General features: G+C 38.5%; 1 protein-coding gene across 9 annotated transcripts in view; it reads right to left on the reverse strand.

Moving 5' to 3' along the window:
* Positions 1 to 2,314: 2,314 nt before the first annotated feature.
* Positions 2,315 to 25,523, reverse strand: part of KATNAL1 (katanin catalytic subunit A1 like 1) — a 102,576-nt gene continuing 79,367 nt past the window's right edge. For 6 of the 9 annotated variants that reach the window (XM_024348495.3, XM_024348496.3, XM_024348497.3 and 3 more), the window contains exons 10-11: positions 9,982 to 10,108; positions 2,315 to 8,404 (exon numbers count right to left, since the gene is read on the reverse strand). In XM_024348495.3, the coding sequence (XP_024204263.1) occupies positions 8,206 to 8,404; positions 9,982 to 10,108 (326 nt within the window). In that variant the 3' untranslated portion in view covers positions 2,315 to 8,205. The remainder of the gene's footprint in view (positions 8,405 to 9,981; positions 10,109 to 25,523) is intronic. The other 3 variants (XM_024348501.3, XM_054665155.2, XM_063792023.1) reach the window with 1 other exon arrangement.

Below are 25,523 nucleotides of genomic sequence, written 5' to 3' on the forward strand. Positions count from 1 at the left end.
GGTGCAGTTGAAGTGGTGACATCCAGCCAGGGAGGGGGAGGAGCACCTGAGTACCAGCCTCCAGCCTTGGGGCATCAGTTGTTGGAACCAGCCAGGTGAGACCTGAGCCCACCCTGCCTTTCTGCTTATCATTAGAAAGGTAGCAGCTGATGCTGGGAAGAGACGGAGCCAGGCAATGCTTCTATCTTCCCTCACGATTTCTAGTTAAATTCCTGGCATCTCTGGGCAAACACTCCAACACTGCGCCATGCTCTGCCATGGGAGCCAGGTCAGTCACAGGTGGCGCTGGTCATATGCACTGGAGAAAGGACTGCAGGGAGAGTGGGAGGGCTCTAGCCACAAATGTCTCCTGTCTTTGTCCCACTTAACCTAATTCTTTTTCTTTATACCCCTCAAGAGACCGAAACCTCACTTAAAGCCACAGGAAGAAAAACGGCTGGGGCCATGGCATTAAATTGTTGGTAGGTCCCTTCCAGTTATAAATATTACACAACTGCATGGCAGCATAATTATGTAAAAATATCTACTTCACACTTGGTCCACCAGGAGCACTTCTGGGATCCAAATATAGAGCTAAAAAGGCCGCGGATAGCCCAGAGAAACGACACACAGCACTAGAGCCCAAAGAATAGACCTCCCTACCACTCCTCATCCCTAAACTGCAGTACTCATTTACACATGATGCTAACAAGCCTAACAACTATTTCTCTAGGTTCACTGAAGACTAGAAATAGGACACTGAAGAGGAAGAAAGGCTGATAAGAGACCAGTGGAAATGTTGTAAAAGCAAACATCAAAACTCAAAGACCAGTCAGTGAGAGAGCTTTAAAGAAAAAAAAAAAAAAAGCCGTGCTACCCCTCCACTAACTGCAGAGAGTGGCATAAAACAAGGGACTGACTGACCTCATAACAACTCTGAATCCTAAAGAAAAGGGTAAGTTCCAATTCTTCAGTTTACAAACTCAAGGAACAAATGTGATATGCTTTAGCAAAGTTTCAAATTGATAAGCATGTGAAAAAATGTTCCACATCATCTGGAAACTGCAATGGAAACAATGAGGTACCGTTACACACCTATCAGTGAACCCAGTGAAACAGCTGTTAGGCTTGTTAGCCTCATTATTGCTATTAGAATGGCAAAACCCAAACTACCGACACTACCACATGCTGGTGAGGATGTGGAGCAACAGAAACCTTTATCCATTGCAAGTGGGAATATATAACGGTACAGCCACTTTGGAAGATAGTCTGGTAGCTTCTTATAAAACTATACATACTCTTACCATACGTTCTGGCAATCACATTCGTATTTACTCAAGTTGAAAACTTATGCGCTTGCAAAAACCTGCACATGAATGTTTATAGCAGTTTTACTCATAATCGCTAATACTTGGATGCAAACAAGATGTCCTTGAGTAGGTGAATGGATAAACAAATTGTGGTACATCCAGACAATGGAGTGTTATTCAGTGCTAAAAAGAAATGAGCTATCGTGCTACAGGAAGACATGGAAACTTAAATGCATACTGCTAAGTAAAAGAAGCCTGTCTGAAACAGCTACATACGATTCCAACTATATGACATTCTGGAAAAGACAAAACTAGAGAGTCACTAAAAGGCTCAGTGGTTGCCAGGAATTGGGAGGCGAGGGAAAAATGAATAGGTGGAACACAGGGAATTTTTAAGCAGTGAAACGATTTTGTCTGCTGTTGTAAAGATGGATACATGACATTATGCTTTTGTCAAAACCCATAAAAGTGTATAACACAAAGTGAACCCTAATGTCAACTACTGTCAATTACTGAATAATAATGCATCAACATCAGTTCATCAATTATAACAAATATACCACACTAATGTAAGATGTTAGTAAGAGGAGAAACTGGGGCGGGGGTTGTAAGTAAATGGGAGCTCCAAATTTTCTGCTCAATTTTTCTGTAAACATAAAACTGCTCTAAAAAAATAAAGTCTATTAACTAAAAAAATTGTTTGGAGGAGGTCATAAAGTAAGACTTAGTCATCTAGAAAATGCACCATATGGAACATCTACTTTGCAATGGTGCTACACAAGTAAGACAAGTGTATTGATTATGCCAGTTGGAATTAACTGAAAAAACACACATCTTACCTGCATCAACCTTGAAATTATTGGCATAAGCACAGCAAATACAAAATGTCAGGTTTATAATATGTGATTTTATGAGAACAAAAATCTGGGGAAAGCCATCCCTTACTAGTGAGGGGTTTGTTGCTCCCACTGGTGGCAAGAAGTGCACCCGTGACTATAGATCAAAATGAACCACAAAGAAAGCGATGACAACCAACACTCTATAAATTTATTACCAAATATAACCTATGCACAAACACAGCTAAGCTAATGAGATTAGCAAAGTAGCAGCACAAAAGGTAAGGAAAAACACATTTAATAAATACAACTTGGAAACGTCTTTTTCTTTAAATTAGGTTCAAATACTGGGAGACAAACACTGAAACAAAAGTCTTAACAACGCACTTACAAGCCATCATAACATGCAGTGATCCTGCTGGACACTGTGTCCACTCACAGCCATGTTAACTGGGGGCCACTCCCTGCTGCCGTACCATCATATGAATATACATTTGTCAGTAAAAATGTGACAAAAATGTGACGTTTTTCCAGGTTTGTGTGTTTTCATAAAGTTACTCAGGTTTTTAGAGAATGAACACAGGAACGTGTAGGATCCACAATTTTTAATGTCATCAGGTTAGTTTGTATTTACAAAACTCTAAGAAAATAGATGTGTGTTATGTTTGGAACTGCTGCTTTGAATGCAATACATCCAAATAATGAAGCTGACCATAACAAAGAAGGGAAAAGTAATTCAGACATTTCACAGAGGCCTTATTTGGAATACAAACACTTTGCTAGAGAAAGAAAGATGGAATCTTTTAAACAATTTCAAGATTAAAAAGAAAAGTTAATGGGAGGAGGGCAACAGCAGGAGGGAAGGATGTGCTTAAAAGAAACAAATCTGCATAGATGATGAACTGAATTTAATTCAATTCATTCCTGCCTAAAACTAAGCCTGGCTAACTGAGGTAGACTCTGGGAATTACACGTGCAAAGAGTCAGGTTTTCCAAAGGGTGATATTTTGTCATTTCAGATATGGTAAAGTAAAAGTGCATTTTATAGTTTCGAACAATCAAATGGGAGTCCTTTTATAAGAGGGAAACTTCTGTACACAAATTCCCTATTTTTTTGTGTCAAATTTCCATATGTACAAAAACCTACACACTGTTGGTAATAAAGCAATATCTAGGGCTTTTTTCATTTATTTTCTCAGAAAATGAGAAAGGTAAAATAAATTTTATGACATTACCTAAATATTTTTCCTGTTTTTATTAATAAGTCACTGGGAATTTAGAAATATCATTAAAGCTAAACAGTTGTCTGGAGCCAAAAAACCTAATAAAAATTCAAAGATCTATTTGTTAATGAGGTGAATGTTTAAAAATATATCTATTATCCTAAGAATTTGATTATTAAAATACACAATTTCCACATTAAGAAACAAATATTAAAAGCAAATGTCAAAAAAATTAAATAAGTATGAAAAGCCTAATTTAAAAGTATAAATAAGTAAACTTACAATAATTACAACAGAGTTTTTAGCTTTTTCTGTAAAAATAGTTAGTGGAGATGACAGTAAAACATTCGAGGCTTAAATATTTTTACCCCCCTAACATGTCCCCTAAGTATAATTTCTGCTTTTTTCTATTGTGACATATTCTCAGGTTCACACAAATAGTACGTGCATCACAAATTAAGTGGTTTCTTTAAAATATACAATCAAAACAGTTAAGGAAAAAAAGATACAAAAAAGAGAATAGTTAGGATTTTTTCCTCATACAAGTTAAGGTGGCCTTTTCTTGGAAAAGGCCAGCATTCACCCTTAACATTTTATGCCTGTCATACAGAATATACCCTAAACTGATTTATCACTAATAAAAGTTATCTTAAGAGTGGGAATCCACTATTAGGCAAAGAAAGACTCAATAACCTAGACAATACTGAAGGAACCGAAGTCCACTCACACAACATGAAATACTTGCCTAGTCCTTCATTTTATCTCAAGTTAGGGTTGGGGGAAAGTGAATCACAGCTACCTCAGCTGGTTAGTGTTTTATGATTCTCATCACACATTTAGCAGTGTATATAAGAACTTATTCCTAAGGAAGGAATTCAAATGAACTCAAGCTGTCCAAAACCTAGAGTACTAATAATTTCATGTTCAACAGAGTCAGGCTATACAAAACAAAGTCAAAGAATGACAATCATACTGTAAATTTGGGTTGTACACACATATTTTCCCCTGATGTATGTGTATGACTGTCCATGGATTCACCAGGTATTGGTTTGCTTACTTTTTGAGTAATTCGTGCTTTCAGCCTATGTTTTGAGAGAGAAATATGACATCACAATCTCAGAAGCTGAAATTAAGCCCTGAGCTATACAGCTAGACCACCGCATGTTTTCTCCTTCCAAAATGGCTAGGTATTGTGGGAGGTAGTGGTCAGACCCGAAAGTGTGTAGATAAAGTCTGTGATGCCACCATCTATTGTCTACTTGGATCACTAGAAGGTTGCAGCTTCCATTAAAGAGGTGTTTGATATATTTTACTAATATTAATTTCCTTTAAAAAAAGAAATTATGCGGGCAAAAGGTTTATAGTAAACATGTCATGCTTATAATAAACAGGCAGCTTGGGAAATGGTAAAAATTGTTCATTAAAATAGATCCATAATAGTTACACATTATTCAAACAAATGTATATCAGTTCTAATTTCAAAACAGATTTAAAGTGCAAAAAATAAGGGAAAAAAACTTTTATATATTTTTCCAAAGCACAAACAGATTACTATGCCTCTCCATCAGTGATCTAAACTCTTGTTTCAGTAGTAGAAGCCAGAAGCTATACAGAGTCGTTAGAGAAACTGCCAAGTTTGAACTGTACTCTCTAGTCCAGCTTTGTCTTGGTCCACAGAGCTCCTACTCACTGTGTCTTGGACCAACCAATACACGTCTACAGAATGAAGGGACTATCTGATCAGATATCTGCAAAGCAGACTTAGCTTAGTCCTACAGTCATTGTGCTGCAGAACTCAAAATACTCATGTTTTCAGAGGAATTAAAGGAGCCAAATATTTTTCCTTTGATAATGCATCTGCTACCGCAACACTGAATAACAAAACAAAACGAAGCAAAACAATTCAATCGCATTCTGGGTAAGGCAACACACTGTCTTCTGCAATAAAGACAGTCAGAGTGTGTGTATGTGAGTGTGTGAGTGTGTGTGTGTGATGTACATTAAAAGTTAGGGCTGGGCGCAGTGGCTCACGCCTGTAATCCAAGCACTCATTCTGGTAAGGCAACACACTGTCTTCTGCAATAAAGACTCTGTGTGTGTGTGTGTGTGTGTGTGTGTGTGTGTGTGTGTGTGTCTCACGCCTATAAGGCAACACACTGTCTTCTGCAATAAAGACTCTGTGTGTGTGTATGTGTGTGTGTGTGTGTCTGTCTCACGCCTGTAATCCTAGCACTCATTCTGGGTAAGGCAACACACTGTCTTCTGAAATTGTGTGTGTGTGTGTGTGTGTGTGTGTGTGTTGTATATTAAAAGTTAGGGCCAGGTGCGGTGGATCACACCTGTAATCCCAGCACTTTGGGAGGCCAATGTGGGTGGATCATCTGAGGTCAGGAGTTCGAGACTAGCCTGGCCAACATGGTGAAACTCTGCCTCTACTAAAAATACAAAAAAATAAGCCGGGTGTGGCGGCAACTGTAATCCCAGCTACTCAGGAGGCCGAGGCAGGAGAATGGCTTGAACCTGGGAGGCAGAAGTTGCAGTGAGCTGAGATCATGCCACTGCACTCCAGCCTGGGCGACAGAGCAAGACTCAGTCTCAAAATAAATAAATAAATAAAATAAAATAAAATAAAAGTTAAATAGAACACCTGAGGGATGTCTTTAAGATCCTTTAAGGGATTTAAGATATACAAAGCATCTACCATCCACTGACAGGGCAAAATGAGAAACAAGGGAAATAAAAAGCACACCTGACTCACTTAACATAGTAAAGTTAGGCTCCTAGGAAGTTTAAGTTGCCAAATACTGCTTAACTGGTATTAAAAGAATCACAATTACTATGCCATTATCCATGAAGAATTCAGAAAAATAATTAAATGCACACCAAGATAATCAATACAAAACCCAGAAAAAGTCTAACTAATCAACTATTGTTAGGCTGGTGCAAAAGTAATTGTGGTTTTTGCCATTGAAAGTAATGGAAAAACCACAATTACTTTTGCACCAACCCATTACAAACAAGTTTTAACAATCACAAGACTAATGTTTTAGTGATGGCTCCTAAAACTTCAGGGAAAAAAAAAGTGCATTTCTGACTGGCAATAGTTCGCAAAATAATCGTAATGAAACTACTTATTTCTTTATTTTAAAAGTTAATAAAAGGAAACCTCTCAATTTTTAGGAAGAATTCAATTACAATAAAATCATGATGTCTTATGATCTGGCATCTTATAATCTGTGTCTCAGAAAGAAGGGCAATTTACAGCATCAGATGAATACTGGAGTTTAGGTCAGACTTAAGTTATCTGAAAAGAACATAAGGCATTTACAGTTTTTAGCAGGGAAAAATAATCAAATCTCTTTTTTTAAAAAAAACCTTCTTAGTATCTTGGTTAAATGTCCAAAAAGCTGTATTATTTTTAGTTTTAAACCAGTAGGCACTATTCGAAACTGAGAATTCAGGATGTTATCAAATACAAATTTTTAAAAGCTTGACCATTAAAGCATAAATTGCCTAATGAGACACATGTAATCATAAAAACTAACGCCAGGATCATTTACTTGTGATTGGATATATGCCATTTATTTTTCTGGCTTCTTTCTAATGTGTAATTCCTGCTGAATTGAGTGAGCATGTCAGATTTCTATCTTTATCTTAGTGTGTGTAAAAGTTCTCAACCTAGACAAGGACAAATTTTAGAATTTTCCAATGAACATCATTCACTATGTATGATGCTGTTTTGTTAAATTAGCTGTTTGGAAAACAATAAAGATTTCATTTGTTTTGTGTTAGCCACAGAGAGTGGACTTGTTTAGAATGCAAAAGTATTTATCTCAAATACTAAAATCAAACTCAAGAAAAATCAAACAATGCTGGAGCTGAGAAAAATAATGGCTATATATCTGGTTGAACATGTTGAAAGAAAAGTGAAAACACAGCCAGGCATGGTGGTGCGCACCTGTAATCCCAGCTACTTGGGAGGCTGAGACAGGAGAATTGCTTGAATCTAGGAGGCAGAGGTTGCAGTGAGCCAAGATCAACCACTGCACTACACAGCCTGGGTGACACAGACTCCTTCACGCACACAAAAAAAAGTGAAAACAAACTTGGAAGTCTAGAATGAAGAATTACATCTAATGCAGTAATATTCTTCCCACCTTTCCATATTAAGTGTAAGAAGCACCAGAAAAAAATACTAAAGACAGAGAAATGACCTGGCAAAATGATTCAAATACCACAGAGCGTGAGAATATTCCTCAATAAAGCTCAAGATATTATTAAGTAGCTAGCAGAAGAAATGGCAGGGGTAGCAGAAGTAAAAATTCTAACCATATGACAGACTCTAACAGTAAGTCATAAATTCTAAAGGTTTAATTAGTAAATTCATTATTTCCTCCAAAATATACTGTCATTCTTCTCTTAACAATGAATGTTTGACACAAATCCAATTTTGATGTTAAAAGTCAACATACATAGATAGGTCCCTCATGTTGACAGAGCACAGAATTGGAAAAAAAAACTGCAAATGAGAAATAGGGGTATTTCTAAATCTTCTGTATTCCTAAAATATCACACTGCGCCCTTTCTTCAGCCTCCCTGATAGACTGGTTTGGGTGTGCAATATTAATGCAGGAATACGTGGAATACCAGCACAAAGCCGGGGAGGGAGACTAGCAAACTCTCGCCATCAATTATTTCTCAACTACATTTAGTATTCTTCGCAGTTTTAGATTTTTTTTTTCCTTTAAGCGAAAACCACTCCACTGAAAAAAATTCCAAACTTGTTTTTTAAAAATTGCAGGAATTTCTTCGTATTTTATCAACAAAAATACCAGAAATTAAAGAGCTGACAGAAATTCAAGCAGATCCAAATTCAACCATCCATTTTTCATACTTCTCCAAGTCTGCAGCAGAGACAGACTTAGCAATTTTCTTTAGGGCCAATTCAAAGTCTCCTTTGGTAACAGGCATCTGAAGTTCCTCTTTAGAAAGTGCACGGATTTCTTCTGGACTTAAGCCATTGATACGCCGTCTCATTGCCATTAAAGAGGCATCCCTAAAAATATACCAAAATCAGTCAACAGTAATTTTTGCACATGTTTTAAACTCTTTCAATTGTAACAAAGTTATGGAAAAAAAATCAAAAGATTATTTTATATGTTTTTATGAGGCTTCTTAGAATTTTCCACTTAAGAAACATCCTGGGGGTTCAGCAGAAGTTAAAACAGGATGCAAATAACCAAAAACATGAAATGTATAGTTAATGAACCCTAAAAGTCTAAGTTAAGCTCGAATAGTACTGAATTTTCTTTTCCCCACTTGCTCCTCAAAGACAGCCAAGAAGTTTAGGAAACTGAAGTCAAATTTTGAAATACTGAATTGTACACTTGGAAATGAACATATGGCTAATGTTAAGATAATTCAAACCACAGAACAGTTTGTCTACAGCCTAAATAGAGGAATAAAGACACGAATCACTCCCTCTGAAACATGAATATCCACATATAGTGGACATGGAATTCCCTACATGGAGTATTTGTAGGCAACTGAAGGCATAAACTCTGGCTTCTCTTGATCCCATGTGCAGCTCTCTTTGACCAACTATAAATAAATATGAAGGTCTGGAAGAAAAGGATAATTCATAATCACAAAAAAGCTATTAGGAAGGCCAAGCCAACAAAAATGTCAAGTTCTTAAATATTTTGCTATAGTAGCAGTAGGAACTATTGCAACCTTATTGTATGCCACTAAACTTGGATGCACATGGGAAAAATGCGAGCAGAAAAGGTGAGAAAAACAGATGCTATGGCTTTAAAGAAAGGCTACTAAAGTCAATTTAAGTGCAGTTAGAAAAATAAGAAAAAAATAACTGCAGAGTGACAGGAACTGTCTAAAAATTATGATGTCGCTAAACTGAAAAAATTTTAAACGTGTATCTTCCCCAGCTTACGCTGATCATTTTTGCTCATTTGCATGTGTTTAAATAATGCCAACAAAAACTAAATAATATTACTTTAGGTTGATGCAGAAAGGCTCCAACACAAAGCTAAACTAATCTTAGGTTGTCAAAGTCATTATTATCGAGTTAGACACAATAATTTCTTTTTTTTCTTTTTTGAGACAGAGTCTCGCTCTGTTGCCCAGGTTGGAGTGCAGTGGCGCGATCTCAGCTCACTGCAAGCTCCGCCTCCCGGGTTCATGCCATTCTCCTGCCTCAGCCTCCCGAGTAGCTGGGACTACAGGTGTCCGCCACCACACCCGGCTAATTTTTTGTATTTTTTAGTAGAGGCGGGGTTTCACCGTTTTAGCCAGGATGGTCTCGATCTCCTGACCTCATGATCCACCCGCCTCGGCCTCCCAAAGTGCTGGGATTAGAGGCGTAAGCCACCGACACAACAATTTCTTAAAAATCCAAAGATCAAAAACATCAACGACCACTGCTATATAATTTTCATCTCACAATGAAAAATAAAGTTATATGAAAAAAAAAAGGGACAAATGGGAAACCATTTCAAAGAAATGGGTAGCTGCTTTCATGTCTAACTACACTGGGCTAACTACATTGACTTTAAGACCAGTCCTCCTGCGAAGTCTATAACTAATGTCTAAAATCACAGATCATTAAAAAAATACCTGCAAACATTAGTGATGTCAGCACCAGAATAGCCCTCAATCTTCTCGGCTATATCTTCCAGTTGAATATCAGGATCTAATTCGACCTCACGAAGGTTGATCTTCAGAAGCTCAGCTCTTCCTTTTGCTGTTACAAGATTTTGGTGGTGTTGTTAGATGTTTTACTTTACAAATAATTTTGCTGAGAAATGACATATTAACATTTGGGGGAAAAATGAGGCCAATGCAAAGAAGAGTCAATAACTGTGTGTCCATTAGTATTATTACCAATTCACTGCATGACTCATGGAATCATTTAAATTCCTATGTGCCTCTGTTGCAGTAACTAAAAATTGAAAAAAAAAAAAAAACACCAAAAACCACCTAGGTTTTCTTTAAAGACTGTGAAGATACCTACTATGAGAACAAAGAATCTGAGATTCTTCATGAAAAATATAAATATCAGTTTTCAAGCACCGGAAATGCTTCTCAAAAAAAAAAATACTTAGCCTGGTGTTACAAAATTACACTGCATCAAGTGTAACTCCTATGAATTACTTTGCTCACCTGTTAGTATGATATGGATCTCCAGAACTCTTATCAGTAGTTTAAAGAACATTTCCTGAAAATCAGTAATTGGCACAAAAAGCTCATTAATGTATTTTTTACTTGGAGAGCCAGCCCACAGACATTTGCTGTTCCAGTATGATTTAAATGTGAACTGAATAAGTTCAAACATACTAGAGAATTTTTAAAATAACCAATCATGCTTGCCATTTCACTAGTGCTTTTAGTGGCAAATCTGCTTAGCACAGCACACTAAGATAATGCATTACTAGTTTATCTGGCGCTCTACTATTTCCTGAGATACAAAATGAAATTTAATTTTCTTCTACTTTTATTTTGAAAAATGCCATATATACAGGAAAAGAAAATCAATGAATACCCATTTCCCTTTCACTGAGATTCACCAATTGCTAACATTTTGCCATTATCACTCTAGCTGGCTCCTCATCTCTCCTCCCTCAACTTTTTGAATTGAGCGCTAGCTGCAGGCATCACAACACTTCACCTTAAATTCCCCAGCATGTATCTCCTAAGAAAAAAGGTAGACATAGCATTTCTCACCCTTATCAGGAGATTTAATACTGGAATATTAGTGTCTAATACACAATTCAAAGCAAAGTTTCCCTATTTGTCCCAAGCCTTTATAACTTTTACAAACCATAACACATTGCAGTCAGTTACTATGTCTCATTCACCTTCTTTCATCTAAAACCGTTCCCCAGTGTTTACTTTTTGGTTCATTTTGTTTTGTCTTTCATGAAATTGACAATTCTCCCCCAACTGATCTTATACAGCCAAAGCATTCCAATAAAGATCCTCCTAAAAGGTCTATCTGTAAAAACTAACGGGCAGATACCAAAATGTTCACAGAAATGGAAAGAACCAAGAACAGCCAAGATGCTCTGGAAGAGCAACAGCAAAGTGGAAAGAAATGCTCTATCAGATTTTAAGACTTACTACAAAGGTATAGGACTCAAAGCAGTGTGACCCTCTTGTGGAAATAGACAAATAGATCAATAGTACAGAACGGGGTGCCCAGCAGCAGACCGAAGCATAATTACAGACACTGAATTTATGACAGAGGTGGTTCAGGCCGTGAGGGGAAGGAGTGTCTTTTCAATTAATGATGTAAGAACAGCTGACTATCCACAGGGAAAAAAATGAAATCAGGTCCTACATCATACTGTGCACAAAAATCAGTGCCAGATATATTACATCTAAATGCAAAGTTGTAAGTATTTTATAACAGAGAAGAATATCTCAATGACGTCAGGGAAGTATTCTCAAGACATATATTCAAAAAAATCAACAAGGAAACGACTGATAAACTGACCACATTAAAATGAGGAACTTCTATTCATCAAAAGATACTGTCGACACAGTGAAAACAGATAAGTTACAGAGTTTGAGAAGATATTTGTAACATATATAAGCAACCAAAGACTTGTATCAAGAATATTTAAGGAATTTCTAAAAATCAGCAAGAAAAAGTCAGACTACCCAATAGCCAGCGTTCCTGGCAATGCACAGTGGCCGGACCCTGGTGCTTGCTTGCTCATGCACCCCTCACCACTCTGTGCCTGGCTTGCCCTTGGCCGGCATGGGATCAGGGCCAGTAGCTCCAGCCGAGCTCAGCCTGCCAGGCCCAGTGGTCAGAACGCTGGGCTCAAGCAAAACTCCAGCAAAGGCGCCACCAAGGATCCTGCAACACAAGCACTTTGGAAAACATATTGAATTCATCTATTAATACTGCAGCTGTGCGGCACTACCTAGCAATTCACTCCTAGGATGGAATGCTCCATTCTGGCATTCTTACCACTATACATGTATGAAAATGTTCACAGTAGCACTGTTCATAATAGCCTAAAACAAGAAATAATTAAAATGTCCACCAAACAATATGATGGATACATTTTGATATAATCACATAATAGATGGTATGGGTTAAACCATGTCCCTCAAAATTTTTAGGCAACTCCTAACCCCCAGTACTTCAGAATGTGACTGTATTTAGAGACAGGAGAGGTAATTAAGGTAAAATGAGGTCATATGGGTGGGCTCTAATCCAACATGACTGGTGTCCTTATAAGAAGAAGTGGTTAGGACACAAAAACCCCTAAGGGGAACACCACATGAAGACGCCGGAACAAGATGGCCACCTATAGGCCAAGGAGAGAGGCCCCAGAGTGCAACCACCCTGCCTACACCTTGGTCTTGTACTTCTAGCTTCCAGTACTGTGAGAAAATACAAACTACCATCAGAGAATACTACAAACACCTCTATGCAAATAAACTAGAAAATCTAGAAGAAATGGATAAATTCCTCGACACATACACCCTCCCAAGACTAAACCAGGAAGAAGTTGAATCTCTGAATAGACCAATAACAGGAGCTGAAATTGTGGCAATAATCAATAGCTTACCAACCAAAAAGAGTCCAGGACCAGATGGATTCATAGCTGAATTCCACCAGAGGTACAAGGAGGAACTGGTACCATTCCTTCTGAAACTATTCCAATCAATAGAAAAAGAGGGAATCCTCCCTAACTCATTTTATGAGGCCAGCATCATCATGATACCAAAGCCTGGCAGAGACACACCCAAAAAAGAGAATTTTAGACCAATATCCTTGATGAACATTGATGCAAAAATCCTCAATAAACTACTGGCAAACCGAATCTAGCAGCACATCTAAAAGCTTATCCACCATGATCAAATGGGCTTCAACCCTGGGATGCAAGGCTGGTTCAACATACACAAATCAATAAATGTAATCCAGCATATACACAGAACCATAGACAAAAACCACATGATTATCTCAATAGATGCAGAAAAGGCCTTTGACAAAATTCAACAACCCTTCATGCTAAAAACTCTCAATAAATTAGGTATTGATGGGACGTATCTCAAAATAATAAGAGCTATCTATGACAAACTCACAGCCAATATCATACTGAATGGGCAAAAACTGGAAGCATTCCCTTTGAAAACGGGCACAAGACAGGGATGCCCTCTCTCATCACTCCTATTCAACATAGTGTTGGAAGTTCTGGCCAGGGCAATTAGGCAGGAGAAGGAAATAAAGGGTATTCAATTAGGAAAAGAGGAAGTCAAATTGTCCCTGTTTGCAGATGACATGATTGTATATCTAGAAAACCCCATCGTCTCAGCCCAAAATCTCCTTAACCTGATAAGCAACTTCAGCAAAGTCTCAGGATACAAAATCAATGTACAAAAATCACAAGCATTCTTATACACCAATAACAGACAAACAGCCAAATCATGAGTGAACTCCCATTCACAATTGCTTCAAAGAGAATAAAATACCTAGGAATCCAACTTACAAGGGACATGAAGGACCTCTTCAAGAAGAACTACAAACCACTCCTCAATGAAATAAAAGAGGATACAAAGAAATGGAAGAACATTCCATGCTCATGGGTAGGAAGAATCAATATCGTGAAAATGGCCATACTGCCCAAGGTAATTTACAGATTCAATGCCATCCCCATCAAGCTACCAATGACTTTCTTCACAGAATTGGAAAAAAACTACTTTAAAGTTCATATGGAACCAAAAGAGAGCCCGCATCGCCAAGTCAATCCTAAGCCAAAAGAACAAAGCTGGAGGCATCACGCTACCTGACTTCAAACTATACTACAAGGCTACAGTAACCAAAACAGCATGGTACTGGTATCAAAACAGAGATATAGATCAATGGAACAGAACAGAGTCCTCAGAAATAATGCCACATATCTACAACTACCTGATCTTTGACAAACCTCAGAAAAACAAGCAATGGGGAAAGGATTCCCTATTTAATAAATGGTGCTGGGAAAACTGGCTAGCCATATGTAGAAAGCTGAAACTGGATCCCTTCCTTACACCTTATACAAAAATTAATTCAAGATGGATTAAAGACTTAAACATTAGACCTAAAACCATAAAAACCCTAGAAGAAAACCTAGGCATTACCATTCAGGACATAGGCATGGGCAAGGACTTCACGTCTAAAACACCAAAAGCAATGGCAACAAAAGACAAAATTGACAAATGGGATCTAATTAAACTAAAGAGCTTCTGCACAGCAAAAGAAACTACCATCAGAGTAAAGAGGCAACCTACAAAATGGGAGAAAATTTTCACAACCTACTCATCTGACAAAGGGCTAATATCCAGAATCTACAATGAACTCAAACAAATTTACAAGAAAAAAAAAAACAACCCCATCAAAAAGTGGGCGAAGGACATGAACAGACACTTCTCAAAAGAAGACATTTATGCAGCCAAAAAACACATGAAAAAATGCTCATCATCACTGGCCATCAGAGAAATGCAAATCAAAACCACAATGAGATACCATCTCACACCAGTTAGAATGGCAATCATTAAAAAGTCAGGAAACAACAGGTGCTGGAGAGGATGTGGAGAAATAGGAACACTTTTACACTGTTGATGGGACCGTAAACTAGTTCAACCATTGTGGAAGTCAGTGTGGTGATTCCTCAGGGATATACAACTACAAATACCATTTGACCCAGCCATCCCATTACTGGGTATATACCCAAAGGAATATAAATCATGCTGCTATAAAGACACATGCACACGTATGTTTATTGCGGCATTATTCACAATAGCAAAGACTTGAAACCAACCCAAATGTCCAACAATGATAGAGTGGATAAAGAAAATGTGGCACATACACACCATGGAATACTATGCAGCCATAAAAAATGATGAGTTCATGTCCTTTGTAGGGACATGGATGAAACTGGAAATCATCATTCTCAGTAAACTATCACAAGAACAAAAAACCAAACACCGCATGTTCTCACTCATAGGTGGGAATTGAACAATGAGAACACATGGACACAGGAAGAGGAACATCACACTCTGGGGACTGTTGTGGGGTGGGGGGAGTGGGGAGGGATAGCATTAGAAGATATACCTAATGCTAAATGACGAGTTAATGGGTGCAGCACACCAGCATGGCACATGTATACATATGTAACTAACCTGCCCATTGTGCACATGTACCCTAAAACTTAAAATATAATAATAATAAAATTTAAAAAAAAAGAAAATTAACTTCTGTTGTTTAAGCCACCCAATCTTTGATATTTGTTATGGTAGCCCTAGCAAACGAATATGACAGAATACCACACAGTAACAAAAATGAATGTGAGGTGGCATCTATATGTGGTAACATGGATAAATCTTAAAATACATTGAGCAAAAGAGGCAAGATACAAATGAACACAATCAGTATGATTTCATTTATGTAAAGTTTAAAAGGAGGTAAAACTTTGCTTGGGGATACATTGTTAGGTGATGAAATTATATGGAAAAGCAATACATTATCTCCATAAAAGCAAATCACTGTAAGGGAAAGGTGGTGACCCCCAGCAGAGGGCAGGAAGGAACCATGCTGGGAGGGAACACGCTGGGAGCTGCTGAGTTCCAGGTAGGCTCCACTTCTCCTGGAGCGGGTACCAGGGCTGTCTGCTTCACCAGCTACTGGATAAACTAAACATTTTAGGAACTGTTTCTGTATTGAGTTATGTTTCACACACCACAAACACACAGTGAGACCAAGCAGAGCAGTGCCAAAAGCAGCAAGCAGGTGTGATTTGGGATTACCAGAAAACAGAAAGGGCAGGACTGGAAAACCTCTACCTCCACAGTTCCCTAATCCCAGGAGCCCCCATCCTTGATCCCAGCCAACAGGCTCGCAGGGAGTACACCTGCTCAACATGTGGTTTAGAGCCAAAGAAGTCCTCCAGTCAGGCTGGTGGCAGGAGGGGTAGGGAGAGAAAGGGGTGAGGGGAGGAAGCTCCTGTGCCTACCGATACAGAAGGCTGATGTGCGCCTGATGTCCAGGTAAGAACTGATGTTAACATAAGAGCATCATTACACAATGTTCCACATAGAGCCAGTGAATGACAATGAACAAATACCCCTTTTCATTCTTACAGACCCAATATTAGAATACCACTGTATGTGTAAATCAAACGTTTCACTGTGCCTGGCCTAAGATCCTTAACACAAAGTTTAATATATTCTCCCACTGAAACAAAGTTCCAGACAGCCAACTTAAAATGAACATACATAAACCTGTTCGTAAGTGAGGACCTAGTGGTACTGAAGCTTAGCAGAAAGCATATTCTGTTTCCCTAGTAACTATGATTGGTGGCAGGGGGGTGGGGAACAAGTAACTTAAAACTGGTTATGTCAGTAATTTTTTAGAATATTCTTAAGATTTACCAGCTCCATAAAACTGAGTTGATGGCCAGGCGCGGCGGCTCACGCCTGTAATCCCAGCACTTTGGGAGGCCGAGGCGGGAGGATCATGAGGTCAGGAGATCGAGACCATCCCGGCTAACACGGTGAAACCCTGTCTCTACTAAAAATACAAAAAAAATTAGCCAGGCGTGGTGGCGGACAACTGTAGTCCCAGCTACTCGGGAGGGGGAGGCAGGAGAACGGCGTGAACTCAGGGGGCGGAGCTTGCAGTGAGCTGAGATCGCGCCACTGCACTCCAGCCTGGGCAACAGAGCAAGACTCCGTCTCAAAAAAAAACTGAATTGATATTCAATAAGCTTGTGAAAAGATTTAACAAGGGATTAATGTGTTGTTAATCATAGTGTAACAAACTGCCAATCCTGTATCACAAAATTAACACACATTCTAAATTTAAATAAATGTTGTTAGAGGAATCATACACTCCTTATACAACTCCTCTTGAATATACCAGGCAGTCCAGTGCAGGAGACAACAACCACATTCTGGGCCTGCCTATCTGGGCTCTGGACTCACATGCCTGCTCTCACTTAGCCTCTGGGTCCTCAAGTTTCCTAAGTAAAATAAGAACAGAATCTACCTTATAAAGCTGTCATGACGGTTAGGTGAGTTGATGCATGCAAAGCCTGGCCCATGGTAAGTACTCAATAAATGTTCACAGCCCCCACCACCAGTCAGTCAACAAACAGGACTCTGGGGAGACAGAAGTGTCCTTTTCCTGAGGGACATCTGGGAAATCACCAACCCAGATGAAACACCTGGGGACACGAGACAGGCCAGGGCGAGAAGACTGCGTGATGTCCACATGCTGTAACGTCGGCTTTGAAAAATCAGTAAAATTTAAAGAGAAGGGAAGAGAGAACCTGGGAAATGGGAGTACCACAGATAACAACACAGAAGTAGGAAGAAGCATGCGTGCAGCAGAATGGGGGAAAAAGGTAAGTAGAAAAATACAATAAAATACTGATAGATGCAAATAGACACAGATAGGATACATAAGATGTGAACTTGCAGTAAAAGGAATATATATATATATATATATATATATCCTGACCCTGATGTAATAGGAAGTCAGAGTCACCCCGAGTTGAAAGGACTATAACGCCTTGGTGTTTAGGAGGTCAGCCTAAAAGCAAAACAGAACTAAATGAAGAGAGGTTGAGAAAGGAGTACATTGGGCTCAACAGGTAGTTGCTGCCATAATTTAGATGCTTAAAATGAAAAGAGCCTTAAGGTAAGAACATTAGAACTCACTTGTGCCTATTATTTTGCCTTCTGTTGACTACAGCAAATTGTATTTACCAAGACAGCAGTAACAGTTCTCTCTCATCCCACACCCATTTCTACAATGTGACCCTACCACTCCCCAAACCAGAGGCAGTCTAATTCCCCTCCCCTTGAATTGGTGTGGGCCTGAGAATGTCAGAAGTATGAGCAGAAGGGACATTACATAGCCTCCAAGGGTAATTCATAAAATTCGATGCCATTTCCACCTTATCCAGTGGAACAATCACATTTGGAGCACTAAGCTACCATCTATGAGATCCAAATATCCCAAGGCCACAGGTAACATGGCCCAGCAGAGATCTAGGCTTGTGAATGAAGACATTCCACAGGATCCCAGGCCCCAGCTGTGGAGTCACCCCCAACCACGACCCAAGGCATCATGGAACAGACACAAACCATCTCCACTGTGCCCCATCCGATGTGAGAATAATACGATTATTTTGTCTCATTAAATTTTGGAGTGGTTTGTTAAACTGCAAGAGTAAGTGATATATTGGCTTTTCTTACCACCAATTTCTAATTCTTAAAGAAATATGGGTATTTCTTTATGGAAATTATATAAAGAGGCATTACATCTAATTACATTAGATGGCTTTCTGATTTCATCTATCCTGTTTCTTATAATCTTTGCCTTTTTCAAATAAAAATTCTTATTCACAGTTGGTTTTGTTCATAAAATGTCCAATTTTTTTAAATTTTAATACATTTTACTTTTATTTCCATTAATTTTACCCTGGATTTCCAAAATCATTCTTTTCAGATCTCTCATCTTAAATTTTATTTATTGTTCAATCTCTTCCAGGCCTTTTTATCCTATCTGGTGGCTCCAGCCCCAAAACCTATCTATCTATTCATTTTCAAGCACCCATGGCTTCGATTCTACTTTTCTCTATGAAAATTCAGTTAAAATGCAACTTCCTCCATGAAGTCTCCCTTAAGTACACCAGTCAGAATTTGGGATTCCTCCCTGTCCGTTCCAAAAATACTGTGCAGAGCTCTTGGCTCATGCATTCCACTGTTTTACCGCAGTTAGGGTAAGTATATGTCTGGCTTCCAAAGCAGTTCTTTAACAACAAGGAATGAACATTATTTATATTCCCACAGTTCCTAACAAATGTCTTTCATATAGCAAAGAGCTAAATGAACACTTGTTGATGAATTAATATAGATAAAAGAAAAAGAATGGAGTTCTAATTATAATTATTGGTTTGGGAGCCCCTTGGGGAAAAAGCATTTCCCAGGTTTCATGATCATAAGGTACACACCTTCAGATCCACAATAAACAAAGAGAAGCACCCCAAAGTAATTAACTGTTACAAACTTTTCGTAAAGAAAAACAAGTTTAGAAGGAAGCCTCTTAGCCGTGTTTATTTTCTTCTTCTATAATTCCAAAGGAAATGGAGTTCCTACATTTATACCAATATAAAGTATGTCTTTCCCCTAATACCTAAGCTTTCCTTAGCAGTTCAGAAACTTGCTGTCATCAATTATTTTCTACTTATGTTTTTCTCCCTTTATTATAGTGAAGAATTAAAGTTCAAAAAACAAAAGTTTGAATAATGTGACTGACAGTTCGAGCAGCAAAAATTTTATTCCCTCCACTGGTATCAATTTTTATTTATAATCACTGTAATATGGTAGTAAAATTAAACTTTCAAGTATATTAGATATCATACACATATTTTGTTTAGAAAACAAAACATGGGCTGGGCACAGTGGCTTATGCTTGTAATACCAACACTTTGGGAGGTGGATGCAGGTGGATCACTTGAGGTCAGGAGATGGAGACCAGCCCGGCCAACATGGTGAAACCCCGTCTCTACTAAAAATACCAAAGTTAGCTGGGCGTGGGGTCATGTGCCTGTAATCCTGGCTACTTGGGAGGCTGAGGCAGGAGAATTGCTTGAATGCGGGAGGTGGAGATTGCAGTGAGCCGAAACCACGCCACTGCACCCCAACCTGGGCAACAGAGCGAGACTCCATCTCAAAAAAACAAACAAACAAAAACATGGATGAAGAGAAAAAGAATGGGAAGAAACTTTTAAAATCACAAATAAGGAAAAAACCGCTCGAATTTCAACTTGTGTATGAGCCAGGTATTAAGGAGTTAATTCTCAGAGTTGCAATATTCCAGCATGGCGTATAGGTTCTAAATCTAATTGCTTCTGTTGTTGCTTTAAATAAGCGTATTATTTTATGAGCTCAATCAGTAAATTCTTTTTTTGTTTTTTGTTTTTTTTTGAGATGGAGTCTCACTCTGTCACCCAGGCTGGAGTGCTGTGGTGTGATCTCGGCTGACTGCAACCTCCACCTCGTGGGTTCAAGTTGATTCTCCTGCCTCAGCCGCCTGAGTAGCTGGAATTACAGGCACCTGCTACCACGTCTGGCTAACTTTTGTATGTTTAATAGAGACAGGGTTTCTCATATCGGTCAGGCTGGTCTCAAACTCCTGACCTCAGGTGATCTGCCCACATTGGCCTCCCAGAGTGCTGGGATTACAGGCGTGAGCAACAACACCCAGCGAAATAAAGCACTATTTTAAGAAAAAGAAAAGTTTTCTTTTTAAGTAATGACATTATTAAATTATTAGAATACAGAGTAACAGCCAGAAAAGATAATATAAGATGGAATCTGTGAGCTAAAAAATCTATCAAGTAATTATGTTATACAAGCCTTGGGGTCTAGTCAAAAAAGTGATCAAGGAATATGTTACAAAAATTAAGTTTCAAAATTTGTAGGTGAGGTTTCCACTTCTAGCCATGATGAAATAACTGTTACCAAACTTGCCCCCTATGGTAAACAACTATAAAATGAGACAGAATATAAAGAAAACTGTTTGCATGTATTGGCCAACAGGCAGTGAAGAACTGAATGCTGATTTTTCTTAGTTCTGCCAGTAATCTGAATGCCTGCCAGAACACTATTTAAAGGAAAATACATAATCTGTAATCCCTACAATGTAGCACATACAGTAAAATTATTGGATATGTGAAGAAGCAGAAAAATATGGCCCACACTGAAGACAATTAAAAAGTAGCTAACAAAAACAAATGATTCAATTGCTAAAATTAGCTGACAAAAACTATAAAGTGGTAGATTATCCATTTCTGAATAAAAAATTTTACTAAAACTTACAGACTTTACATAACTATTTATTATCCTCAAAGTTTCTGTGTGCCAAGAATTTAAGAGTGGCGTAGCTAGAAAGTTCTAGCTTGGGGTCTGTGATGGTTAATTTTATATGTCAACTTGGCTGGGCAATGGTGCCCAAACAGTGGATAAAAAATTATTCTGGGACTGGCACAGTGGCTCATGTTTGTAATCCCAGCACTTTGAGAGGTGGAGGCTGGTGGATCACTTGAGGTCAGCAGTTCAAGACCAGCCTGACCAACATGATGAAACCCTGTCTCTATTAAAAGTATAAAATTAGCCAGGTGCGGTGGCACACACCTGTAATCCCAGCTACTTGGGAGCCTGAGGCAGGAGAATCCCTTGAACCCAGGAGGCAGAGGTTGCAGTGAGGTAAGATTGCGCCATTGCCCTCCAGCCCGGGCAACAAGAGTGAAACTCCATCTCAGAAAGAAAAAAGAAAAAGAAAAATTATTCTGAATGTGTCTGTGAACATGTTTTTCAATGAGATTAACATTTAAATTAGTGGACTTTGAGTAAAGCAGATTGCCCTTCCTAATGTGGGTGGGCCTCATCTAACCAATGGAAGGTCTGAATAAAACACAACACTGAACCGTGACACTGCCCCCACCGCCCACACTGGGAAGAAGAAATTCAGCAAATGGCCTTCAGATTTCAACTGCACACTGGCTCTCCCTGGGTCTCCAGCCTGATAGCCTTTGGACCTGAACTGCAGTATCAGCTCTTCCTGGGTCTCTAAACTGCCAGCTCAGGGTACAGATTTTGGACTTACCAGCCCCCATAATCGTGTGAGCCAACTGCCTAAAATAAACCTCTTTATATATACACAACCTGTTGGTTCTGTTTCTCTGCAGGACCCTGACTAATACAAGGTCTCGCAGGAAGTCACAGTTAATACATGGACCAGAACTATAGTCATCCAAGGGTAGCTCTCACATGGCTGGCACGATGCATACTGTAATTGCTAGAGCAACTGCTAAAATAAATATAGTCAGGTATAGCTAAAAATCCAATAATGGCATTAAAATGAATAGTAAAAACAGTCAATTAGCCCAAAAGAAATTAGCAAGGGGGGTACAGAGAAACAAACAGTACAAATAGCGAGATGGCAGACTTAAACACAGTCATATCACCAATTACATTAAATTTAAATGGACTAAATACTCCTATTAAAAAGCAGAGACAGCCAGGTGCAGTGGCTCACGCCCGTAATCTCAGCACTTTGGGAGGCCAAGGTGGGCGAATCACCTGAGCTCAGGAGTTCAAGACCAGCCTGGACAACATGGCGAAACCCCGTCTCTACTAATAATATAAAAAAATTAGCCAGGCATAGTGGCACATGCCTGTAGTCCCAGCTACTCAGGAGGCTGAGGCAGCAGAATCGCTTGAACCTGGGAGGCAGAGGTTGCAGTAAGCCCAGATCGCGCCACTGCACTCCCGCCTGGGCAACAGAGTGAGGCTCCGACTTAAACAAACAAACAAAAAAGAGATACAGACTGGACAAATAGCAAGGCTCAACTATATGCTGTCTATAAAAACTGCACTGTACACACCTGTAATCCCAGCACTTTGGGAGGCCAAGGCGGGCGGATCACAAGGTCAGGAGATCGAGACCATCCTGGCTAACACGGTGAAACTCCGTCTCTACTACTAAAAATACAAAAAATTAGCCGGGAATGGTGGCAGGCACCTGTGGTCCCAGCTACTCGGGAGGCTGAGGCAGGAGAATGGTGTGAACCCGGGAGGCGGAGCTTGCAGTGAGCCCAGATCCTGCCACTGCCCTCCAGCCAGGGCGACAGAGCGAGAATCCATCTCAAAAAAAAAAAAAAACTGCACCATAAATATAAAGACAGGGTAGGGTAAAAATTAAAGATAAAAAGCAGATATAGCACAACAACAATAGGAAAAGAAAGATGGTAAGGCTAAATTAATAGCAGTCAAAGCAGATACCAAGTCAAAGTGTATTCTCAGAGATACAGAGGCATTGCATAATGGTAATAGGACCGAGAAGATGTAACAATGATAATTTATTTACTTAACAACAGAACATCAAAACACATGAAGCAAAACATAAAGCAGAAACTGAAAAAACGAAAGGGAGAAATGAACAAGTTCCCAGTCATAGAGGAAGATTTCCATAAGCCACTCTCAGTAACTGACAGAAAAACTAGACTAAAAATCAGCAAGGATCTTATTATTTGAATAATACTAACACACCAACTTCATCTAGCTGACATTTATAGAATGTTATAACAAGCTCAGAATAAACATTCTATTCAATTGCAACTGGAGCATTCACCAAGACAGACTATATGCTGAATCACAAATCTCAAGAAGTTCAAAAATTGACATCTTACAGAGTATGTTCCTAACTGCAATGAATTAAATTAAAAATCAACAATAAGATATCTAGAAAACACCCCAATTATTTGGCTCCCAAACCAATTTAAATGCTAAATAACTAAAAGACCAAAGAAAGGGGATAAAAAAGGAAAATTAGAAAACAGTTCTAACTTAATAGTAGAAAAAATATGATATAGCAAAATTTGTGAGATAAAAGCAAAGCAGTACTTAATGAGAAATTTATAGCTTTAAAATGTGCAAATTTAAAAAAGAAAAAAAGGCCAGGTGCAGTAGCTCACATCTGTAATCCCAGTGCTACTGGGAGGATTGCTTGAGGCCAGGAGTTTGAGACCAGCCTGGGAAACACGGCAAGCCTCTGTCTCTACAAAAACTAAAGATAAAAAAATTAGCCAGGCACAGTGACATGTGTTTGTAGTCCCTACTCAAGAGGCTGAGGTGGGAGGATCTGTTGATCCCAAAAGTTTGAGGCTGCAGTGAGCTAAGATCATGCCACTGAACTCCAGCCTGGGTAACAGAGCAAGACTCTGTCTCTTAAAAAAAAAAAAAGTGGGGAAGGGTGGTTCCTAAAACCAATAACCTTAGTTTCTAACTTCAGATAGAAAAAATTATACTCAAAGTGTAAAGCAAAAAAAAAATTTTTTTAACAGAGAAGAAATCATTGAAATAGAAAATAGAAAATTAACAAAGCAAAAATTTGGTTATTTGAAAAGATTAACAATATTGATAAATTTCAACCAAAAATGATGAAAAATAGAGATAAATTACTAATATTAGGAATGAAAAATGAGCCATCACTACAGATCCTATGGCCAATAAAAGGAAAATAAGGTGTGTAGATTTGTATTATGCCAACTTAAGTGAAGCTGGAATTTCATTTCCCAGAATTCTCTTTATTGCATAGCTCTGGGTTAGTGTGGACCACATGAGTCATGTTTGAGATGTGAAAGGCAAAAATTAATCATCTCAGAAAGCTGGCACATACTGTCACTTATTTCTTGGTTCTCCTTATTAGTGTGGGGCAGCACTTCCACCTTCAGCTCTTGGTAGTTTCTGCCACATTTCTTCCTTCAGCTTTTTTGACTTTTGAGCCAGGTATACATTTAGCTAGCTTCTTCTGTAGGAAAGTCCATTCATCAAGGTTAGGAGTCTCAGTGGAAAAAAGAGTTCAACATAGATTCCAATGTATCCTCATGGATTCCACCACCACAGGTAGAGTTTGTCCTTACTTCTACCACTTCACATTCATCATCTCTTCCTAAGTGCCCTCCTTACTGACTTCAAGTTCCAGAACCAGACATGAACTATATAATCAGCTTCCACAATCTCCCATAACTATTTAATCAGCTTCCACATTCACATTAGGTCAAATCCAAACAAATCTGACAACTTATAAAAAAAATAGACAAATTATTTGAAAGGCACAAGTTACCAAAGCTTGCTCAAGAAAAAAACAAATAACTTAGATAACCATATGTGTGTGTATTTAAAATACAATGGAACAGAATAGTATTCAGAAATAGACCCACACATACACAACAAAATAATTTTCAATGAAGGTGCTGAAGTAATTCAATGAAAAAAGAAAACTCCTTTCAGTAAGTGATGATACAACAACTGCATATACATATGAAAAAAATGACTCATCTACACACACACACACACACACACACACACACACATAAATTCATTCAAGAGGAATCACAGATATAAATACAGTTTCCAAAAGAAAACAGGAGAAAAACTTTGCAGCTTTGGGATAGACAAGATTTCTTAAGACACAAAAAGTACTATTCATTAAAAAAAATTGTCAACAGGACTTCATCAAAATTTAAAATGTCTGCTTATTAAGAGATACCATAAAGAAAATCAAAAGGCAAACTATAAACTGGAAGAAA

This window comes from Pan troglodytes, chromosome 14 (assembly GCF_028858775.2).
Source record: "Pan troglodytes isolate AG18354 chromosome 14, NHGRI_mPanTro3-v2.0_pri, whole genome shotgun sequence".
Taxonomy (NCBI): domain Eukaryota; kingdom Metazoa; phylum Chordata; class Mammalia; order Primates; family Hominidae; genus Pan; species Pan troglodytes.